We start from the raw sequence: 9155 nt of genomic DNA on the forward strand, positions 1-9155 counted from the left end.
GTATATCATTATAGCATTACTATTTGCAATATTTGGCTTGCGCCCATAGGCTCGTGAGGCCTATGCCTTACCCCTTGGCGATCTTATGCACTACCTTGCAATGGATTTTACGTACACTAGTCCGACATTCGGCGGGAAGGTCGAATGTCTAGAGGGCAATAGCCTAGACAGCTCAGGTACCCAATCAGTTGTCATAATCAGGGCTCTCGAATGGATGATTGGTCAGCGCGAAATTCATGGGGCACCCGGGCTTTGACGGACACCCCCGCATTCGTGCGAAACTTGTAACTTATAACTCAGGATTGCACATTTTTGTACCCGCGTCCCGCCGTGCTTTATCGGTGTGAATCTTAGTGCTTCCACTTAGACAGCTAATGAAAACGAAAACTCTGGAAATCCTAGACGTATCTATGATTAAGCGATACGGAAGAGAAGTGCCGTGCAAACCGCGTTATACGATAAGGATTGAAAGCACAATTCCATGGCTTCCCCTTCGTTTGACAGTTGTACGACATTGGACGCCCCGTAAGTAGCCCTTCGCCCAGTTCCGGTCCCACCAATCAAGCGAGGAGGGCGGGGGAACGATCTGTGAGGATGTCCCAACCCACGCCGTGTTCATCAAATAATACTGCGCAGCCATTGCCCAGTACTACGGCAGCTTGGCGGCATTACTCCCTTTCCAGTGCTGCTGGACACATTACTTGACAATAATCCATAGCTTACTGCTATTTTCTGTGTGTCCAGTAGGCAGTGTGACGATGCAACCTAGTTGCCATACGTAAGGAACGCTTACGATACCGCAATAATGTACGCGCCTGTTGCCTTGGTCGAACCCACCAGCTGAGCGGCGGCGGCGTTGCAGCGAGAGCGCACGGCTGCCAAAGCAGCAGCATCGGTGGGTTCCTGTAGCGGTTCCGCCGCCGCCCGCGGCCATGCTGAAGGGCCTGGGTGCCAACTGCCAAGCGAGGGCTGCGTATGGGAGACAGACGTGGCTACATGGGGGTGCCAAGCATGGCTGCGTGTTGTGTCCTCAGCCTGGAAAGGCATCCCCAGAGCGGCCATGCTGTCACCACCAGACGGGCACAATCATACGGCAAGGCCTTTTAGAGCCTGGCATGTTAACGAGAGTCCGAAAGATCTGCGCTCCGCGTTACAGTATTGAGTCTCATCAAGCCCCCACATGCAGGACACGCACATTGAACGACCGTACAAAGCATCGAGACGCACGGAAATGGAAACGAAAGCCAAAACGGCGGCACCAAGGACCACCATCTGCCAAAGCGTCCTCCGTGGTCGTGGACAGTTAATCTTGCCAACCGGCCCTGCCAAAGGGAGAAACTTTTTTCCTGATCCGCCGAATGATTACACCTCTGCCTGTCATCCCATCCCCTTGCACCGCCAGCGAAACTATGCTTTTTTCGCACACCACCAAAAGATCTCATACGCAATCCCCACAGCCGTTCCCACGCAGCCAAAGCTCCTTGTAAACCCATGGATGCATAAATGTTCCCTGTGCTGCCCCTGGTCCCTTAGCTCTGGGCCCAGTCATAGGAAAAATAATGCCGTACACAAGCGCTCAAGACGCTTCTGCGGACGCCTCGAGCTGCTGAACCTGCGCATTTGCATGAATTATCGTTACTTGTCCATCAAGAACTGTACGTCAGGGAGGGGTGCTTGGGAGCTTGCGCGTACCCGCGCTTGTAACTCGGCAATCTGCTGGTGAGCCTCCTCCAGCTGACTTTTCAGTCCATCCCTCTCCGCTATGAGAGCCTCATACTCCGCGGGGGTTGGCGAGCCAAGGCATTGCTTGATGTAGCTGCAGGGCGAAAAATCGTGTAGCATGAGCAGTGGGCCACAACATGGAGAGGACCACCCAACTTACTCTAACGCCTGCTTCGGCTTTGAGGGCTCCTCGTAAAGTTGCACGAGTACTACAAGAACAAACGGAACGTTTGGTCAGACAGCGAGCTGGGGCTACAACTTCCCGCGGCACACTTCACACCTTTGACAAGAACATCAATGGCGCCGGCCTGCTCCAAGTATTTGCGGAAGGTCTCCTTTTGCGACTCAGACATTGTAAATGCTCGCTTTTTGTCTGTTTCGTTGCGGATGATCACAGTGGAAGCTGACTTTGAGCAGGACTGGCAATAAAGAAATCAATTGTAAGAAACAGTGCCTAGAATTATTTGCTTGTGCCAGAGGGCGAGCTGATGACAAAACTCGAAGTTTGCCCATGCCGTAGGGTGTCGTACGCTGTGCTATTGCTGCACAGTAGCTGTAACATGCAATTCCTGAAGGTGGCAGCATATTCTTATTGGAATCGTTATGATTGTCTGCGTATCAGACATGACGAACTGTAGAAACACGTCGCGCCAACTGCCAAGTTCGGGCAGCGCAAAGGGTGGGACCATGGCTTACATAAGCTTAAAATTTATCTTATTTATTACGCAATGCTTAGAGATTTCAAGCGAATGGGTTGAAGGATTGGGTGGGGTCTTGCTCTGGGGTAGCGTCTCCAAACTGTGGAGAGCAGGGATGAAGCAATACACTGTTACAAACTGAGTTGTTGGTTGCCACCATAGATAGAAACTTGAACGCGGCCCGGTAGGCTTTCCAGGCCCTCCTTCAGAGCAAAATGCACAGCTTTATATGTGGTCCATCGTTGGAAGCTGAAGGGCAACACCACATGGCGGTACCCGAAGGACCGAAAGCAACGTTGCCGTGAAATTGGAACGGCAGGGAGGGGAGCTGCTGTGCATCAAGAATGTCGATTCATCCCCCCTTTTTTCCGATCCAACACTTGCACACAAGGACTCCGACAAGCTCTGCCACACCCTGCCTTATGGCGAAGCGAACCAGCAAATTTCTTTAATGACCCGGGAGCCTGCTTTAATGAACCGAGCTCAGCACATGGCAGCTGCCGCGCCAGTCAGCGCTCGCCAGCCAGTTCATGGCACACATGGAGTCCTGTCCTCCGCCCGCCATGCGACGGCGATAAATCAATAGCGAGGCCAAACAACAGCAGCTACGGCTGCTAATTGGCTTCCGCCCCAGCTCTACACTACTGGGTTATTAAAGAACTCGCCTAGGTCCTCAGCCTGGTCTTCAATCCGAGCACCTCTACGACATCCCGTAGGAGTTACAGGTCGCAGCGGTTAGCCGTATCAATGTCAAATAGAGTGATCAAACAGCAGGTCGATACCGGTCGATACCCGCTCGCTGGTTGTGGGCACTATCCTCTGCAGGCACACGCTGCCCAAAATTTGGTTTTCAAGGCTTCCAACAACTTTCACAGCATCGTGAATTGTCCATAGCGCGTGCTACAAATCTCCAGCCTCCCATGAGAGATTTCGAAGGAAATAAGGAAAATGGATTAACTACACAGCAGAGTTAGAGAAGTTCCTTTCCAAGCCTGCACGACCATGGGGCCTGTCAAGAAAACCCACCATGCGAAATGTTCATCCTTGTCAAATATCAAGAAACAAACTTACTGCTAATTTACCGTAGTGACAGAAAATGTTCGTGATTTTATTGTTCGAGACACCCTCAAAATTAGACCCGAAATTATTGGTGAAACTTTTGAATTCGTGAGAAGCCAACGCAACCGAAGCAACGGTGCCTGCAATATTCGTTACTGGGTCCGACTCAGAACGCCGATTGACGCAAAAGCTGGCCAATGCATGCACGGTTATTTAGGAGCGGCAAAACCAGCTCTATCCGTAGCTGGGGCGCCGCGAGCAAGTGTGAAGAGTCCGCATTGAAGGAGGCTTTGTTGCTTAGGCCGCTTGGCCCTTGGATCCATGTCCGTTCAATTACTATGGATGTATATATGGCCAGAAAAATGGAATTCGACGAGTAATTACTGTGTTGAAGGCATTATACGATTTGGCTTCGGAGCACACATATATTCGTGCTTGTAATTTATATGTGACATAATTTCGTGATGCCGTCACGAAATTAAAATCACGAACATTTCCTGTCACTACGGTATTACAAATTTTCACCTTCGTCCTATCTCTATTGTACGGCGTGTGCATTTCATGTCATCACAGCAGAGCAGCTGTACGACGAGCTGGAAGAAACAGTGGCTGCGTAGCTTGCACACAGTGCACAAAGCTTTGTTAGCAGGACAGAGATGCCGGAAAACACTGTCTACGGAAACTAAAGCCAAGTCTGCTCGTAACCGCTAGAAGAAGTCGAGTAGACGTCACTACCGACACCTTCCAGAACTCCATGGGTGCCAATTTAACCCAATCAATTGAGCTGTAGGGTAGCATTATTCTCGTGTGCTCAATTTATAGAGGGGCTCATCGTCCATGGTGCCATAGGATAATCCTTGGCTGTCATCTACTTTATATTACTAGTAGCCATTCCAGTGAAAATCTACAGGTTATAAAGGAAAGTCGGGTCGAGGACGTCCTCATGTCATTCAACTGCTGCCTCTGTCGCAGCCAAATCGAGCTGAAGCGCCTGTCAGGGCTGCCTTGCACATGCTTGATCTGCATGGATTGCTCGATTGGAGAACTTGAAGGCCAGATCCGCAGGTATGGCGTTACGGAATGTCTAGCACTTGCCAGCCGACGTGTTGAATGCAAACCTGCGAACCTATCCATATCAGTCCTAAATCGATGGGACCTTTAAGCATTTCCCACAAAATGGTGCAGCTGTGGAACAGCTACGTTCCACAGGAAAAAGCTCTCAACACCATCTCCATCAAGTTACATCCCCTGCCGATTTACACCCAAAATGCCACCTAGTATACTCTGCCTTTGATGGAGGCAATCGGTTGCGTCCTCCACTGTGTGTGCCTCTTCACGCCTGTAGGCAATATCCTGGGTCGGGGGCCCCAGCAGAATTCCCACCGCTTTCAAGGCACCGCACCGCAACCAATTTTGAAGTGGGTGAAACGGTTATGTACCTGACCAAAGACGGTGTCTATGTTGAGGCTGTGGTGGAAATCATCGACATCACCGTGCAACCGCCCCAGTACGGCATTCAACTCCCGGGTCGAGACGATCTTCGGTTCACAGAGGAGCACCGGCTGTGTGGCACACACCGACGAGGTGAGTGCGTGGTCAACACAGCAAGGCTTGACCATTCCTTGGTGTGTTGGCGTGCCAATGTGATGTGGGTTGGTTGGTTGAGCATTTGGGCCTTGACCCGGGACCTGGGTTTATGACTAAATTGGGGGTTGGAGCGCGCAATCGTGCACAACTATCAGGGATTATCTGGAATATGGGGTGCGATGAATTTGGTTTGTTTTGAAAAAATGGGTTGCTCAGGATTTGCAATCTGGGTCATGTCCAAATCTGATTTGGGCCACATCTCTCACTTTAACGTGTTCTTCGCCGTCTTTCCCTCTGTCCCTTTCCCTTCCTCTCTCGTTCCCGTTTTCCCGTTTGGATGGAAGCAGGCGCGCCGCAGCCGCCAGGATACTATGGCAATGGTCCTTCTTCACCGCCGTTTCACCACCACCACTATCAGCAACAGCACCTCGCCGTACAATGCCCTTGCTGCCGCACGCCGGTGTCGTTGCCTGATTTGCGCCTGTTGGTGCCTCAGGCAGTGGCGGCTTGGGAAGCTGAACGCACCTCCGCCTGGCTGCGGCACAACAACATAATCACCTGCCCCCGGCCGGACTGCGGGGCGCTCATTCAAAGGGTATTCAGCGGCGCCGCCAGCGCTGATGGCGGCGGGGACAGCGGCGGCAGAGGTGCAGCGACATCGACGGCGTATCGGCGCCCCAGCTCGACGCAGCAGCGGCGTGAATCTGCGGCGGCGGCCGTTTGCAAGGAGCAGCACCGCTACCGCTGCGGTGCCTGTCAGCGGGACTTCTGCGACGCCTGCCTGTCGGCGCCGTACCACGACGGCCTTACCTGCCGCCAAGCGCAGGCGCCGGACTGTCTGATGTGTGGCGGCAAGGTCGACGAAGACCGCATAGAGCAGCTACTGCCGAGGGCTGCTGCCGCCGCTGCCGCGGAGGCCGGCGGCAGCGGCGCCGTCGCCTCCCATCTACAGGGTGAAAGCAGTAGCGGCGACAGCGTCGGCCGCAGGAAGCAGGTCGGCAGCGGCAGCTGTGGCGGAGGCTCCGTTGGTGTAGCAGCGGCGGACGCGTCTCTGGCGGCAGCGACGGCTGTGGTGCAGCAGGCCTCCAGGGCGGAGCTGCTTTTGGCGATGAAGAACAAATTGGACGTCGACACCGTTTGGTGTCTCGAGCGGCGTGACTTGGAAAAGGTAGGACTCATGATAAGGATCCGTCCGAACGGAAGCACGGACTGCGAGCATCATACAAGAAGAAACACAGAAACACGTATTATCGCGACCCTCAGTGAGCTCAGTGGCTGTGGCTTTGGCGCTGGGTGACGAGAGAGGAAGGAACTCCAAAGGGGGTGAAGTCTAGAAAGGGAAAACAGAATCCCTGTGGAATTGGACGAACTGGAGGGGCTTTGGGAGTTTTTTTGTGAAGTTGTAGGAGCAGCTGGGGGTGTACCTTGTTGGGTGGGGGGTGAATGAACTACCCATTCGCGGTGTAGTTCATTTTAGCTCCACCCTCCTTCTCCTTAACTGCCGCAGCCGCTAAGCTTTCCCCGTTGACTCCTGGACACTTAACTTTTGCCGTCGCCCCCGCGACGGCCGCCGCTGCCTCTGCCGCCGCGGCGCTGCCATCATGATTTGTACGGCAGGCATTCCTGCACTGGGGTTACCGTACATGTAGCTCCCCGGAGTGCGCGACGCGGCTGCGAGGCATGTGCGGGCGGCCGCTGGCGTGTGGCCACTGGTGTTGCGGAATCCGCGGGGAGGGGGAGGGGGCGCGCTCGGCGTCGACGTCGGCGTCGGAGTCCGAGCCCGAGTCGCAGACACACAGCCACCCGCGCTGTGTCGAGTGCGGATTCCGCCCGGACTCTCATGGCATCTCCGCCATCCCGTCAGCCGCTGCTGGTGCTGCTACGGCGCCGGCGGCGGCGGCGGCGCTGATGAAGGATTGCTGCTTCTGCTGGGAGCCGCTCAGCTCGGGGCCGTGCATTGAGATGGCTTGCGGGCCGCGTCATATGTGCCACCTTCATTGCGCGGTTAGTGCTAATACTCCACTCGTGAATGTCAAATGCCGATTTAGGAGATTGACGCGTGTCGAATGTCGACTGGCAGGTGTCAGTGGGGCCCGAGAGTGGGCGGTAGCGGTGATGGGGACGCAAAGGGAGTGCTGGCGTTGGGAGATTGCGGCAGGAGCAGGAGTCCGTTCGTTCACTCTTCGGCGCTGGGATTGATATTTCCTGATACGTCTTCCCTCAGGCCCTTTCCCACCTTTTATTCCCACCCGCCCATCCACCCACGCCCGAGCCCCCTCATGTCCCGTGCTGCTGCTCCTCGCCGTCGCTACCGCTGCTGCCGCCTCCGCTGCTACCAACCTGCCGAAACCCCCGAGCCTAACCTTCTCCACCGCCGCCCCGCACCCATCTCCTTCACACGCCCCGACACACAGCGGGCGCGCCTGGATGCCGGCTACCCGGGGCCGCACATCTCCTTCACACACCTCTACTGCCCGCTGTGCCGCAGCGGTGATGGCGGCGGCGGTGGCGGCCGTTCGGCCTTAGCAACAGGGACAGAAGCAGCGGGCGGGCTGAGCCCCGGCGGTCCTAGCATCGTGCAGGTGTGTGTGTGTGTGTGTTAAGGGACGGGGTACCACCGTGTAGGTGCAAATAGGGGACTAGGCAGCAAGTGGACTGCTCCCGGATCCCGACTACTGGGCCTTACCCTTTTCCGCGCTACTTTTCCGTCCTGCTGACTCCGACCCTAAACCCATTCGCCCCCCCGACCCGACCCGCGCTCAACCGCACATACCCCTGCTGTCGTACAGACCGCGCTGGCTCCCGTACATCTGGACCACCCCACTCTGAGGTCCCACCTAGCGGTTCACCTCGCGCTGAGAGCTGAGGTGGTTGCGGCCGCCAGGGCGAGGATCAAGATGGACTCGGTGCTGCGGTCTGATCCGGAGCTGCAGCCGGGGGGCCGCTATGACGGCCGGCCGGCGGACTACGGACTCGAACGGCTCACGTTCTACAAGTGCAGCAAGTAGGTGCTCCCGAAGGGTAAAGCTGGAGTGCGGCAAGGGGCAAGGGGAAATGTGAATGGGGGTGTGAGGCGGTAGTAGTTGTGGTGGGGAGAGAAAAAAGGGCGGCAGAGAAAGAGAAAGAAAATGGAAGAGAGAACTTAAAATGGGTGAGAGGGCCTAAATTGGCGAAAGAAAAAATTGGCAAGGAGGACTTTTGAGTAGTACCCAGATTGTAAATGAGGAGGGCTTAGGGCCCTCCTGAGGGTTGAGAGCAGAGGAGAGGCCGTGCTTGGGGGAGATGCAAAAGTCCAGGAAGGAAGGAAAGAGGGAAGGAAGCGACTGCTGGCGTGTAAAGCACCCAGTGCCGGAGGCCAAACCGATGACGCGTCCGGAAGTGGGGGAGGAGCCGAAGGAGGCCTGTTTGATTGCTGTGGCGTTGAGGGAGGCAGTGGTACCTCTGTGGACGCGTGTACGTATGTATGTATGTTACATGAATGGGATTCCTTAAAAAAGGAGCCCTAGACCAAAAACCATGCAAGAGGTCTAGGCGAACCGAAGGCAAGTAGACCTTCTGCGAAAGTGGGACGTGTGAAGCTGTTTTGATGGAGCCGACTGCTGCAAATGCCTTGCTGGGGCTCTTTGGGGGACTTGCTTTGACTACGAGGCAGGTCCTCCAGGCTGGGGGTTTGCGCCATCTTGCTGATTTGGGTTTTCTCTGGGGACCGCGCCCTCTGTATGGCGCAGATGCGCGAAGGTGTACTACGGCGGCCAGCGGGCCTGCGGCGTGGCGGCGGACGCGGCAGCGGCTTCGGAGCAGCAGCAACAGCAGGGAGGCAATGGCGCAGCGGCGGCGGCGGCGCACGGCGGTGGCGGCGGCGGCGGCGGCGGTGGCAGCAGCCAGGCGGCGCTGGTTTGTGGCGAGTGTTGCGCGAGGTCTGCGGGCACCAACTGCCCTCGACACGGCACCAGCTACATCGAGTGGAAATGCAGGTGAGGTGCGGGGCTGCGAACTGGTGAGGGCAGATGAGGAGATTATGGGGGGATTATGGTGGCGTGTGGATAGGACACAACTGGCGGGTTGTACCCCGGGGGAGAGTATATTGTC

At 55.7% G+C, this 9155-nt stretch overlaps 2 protein-coding genes across 2 annotated transcripts in view; one reads left to right on the forward strand and one right to left on the reverse strand.

Moving 5' to 3' along the window:
- Positions 1-1138: 1138 nt before the first annotated feature.
- On the reverse strand, positions 1139-2176 carry VOLCADRAFT_85404 (uncharacterized protein). Its single transcript, XM_002950625.1, has 4 exons — positions 2003-2176; positions 1883-1931; positions 1693-1816; positions 1139-1612 (listed from the first exon to the last, which is right to left on the reverse strand). The coding sequence occupies exons 1-4, from the start codon at positions 2073-2075 to the stop codon at positions 1577-1579; spliced, it is 282 nt and encodes a 93-aa protein (XP_002950671.1). The 5' UTR covers positions 2076-2176; the 3' UTR covers positions 1139-1576.
- Positions 2177-8957: 6781 nt separating this feature from the next.
- Positions 8958-9155, forward strand: part of VOLCADRAFT_60572 (uncharacterized protein) — a gene marked incomplete at both ends in the record, with an annotated part of 726 nt that continues 528 nt past the window's right edge. Inside the window, one exon of the mRNA XM_002950515.1 lies at positions 8958-9040. Within this exon, the coding sequence (XP_002950561.1) occupies positions 8958-9040 (83 nt within the window). The remainder of the gene's footprint in view (positions 9041-9155) is intronic.

Source organism: Volvox carteri (assembly GCF_000143455.1).
Source record: "Volvox carteri f. nagariensis unplaced genomic scaffold VOLCAscaffold_19, whole genome shotgun sequence".
Lineage (NCBI taxonomy): Eukaryota > Viridiplantae > Chlorophyta > Chlorophyceae > Chlamydomonadales > Volvocaceae > Volvox > Volvox carteri.

Excerpts from the sequence above, each read along its gene's own strand:
- VOLCADRAFT_85404 (XM_002950625.1), bottom strand. The coding sequence starts at position 2,075 with ATGTCTGAGTCGCAAAAGGAGACCTTCCGCAAATACTTGGAGCAGGCC. Across the intron at positions 1,932-2,002 it reads CATTGATGTTCTTGTCAAAG|TACTCGTGCAACTTTACGAG; the intron begins GTGTGAAGTGTG and ends TTGTTCTTGTAG. Across the intron at positions 1,613-1,692 it reads TTGCCGAGTTACAAGCGCGG|GTTCAGCAGCTCGAGGCGTC; the intron begins GTACGCGCAAGC and ends GCAAATGCGCAG.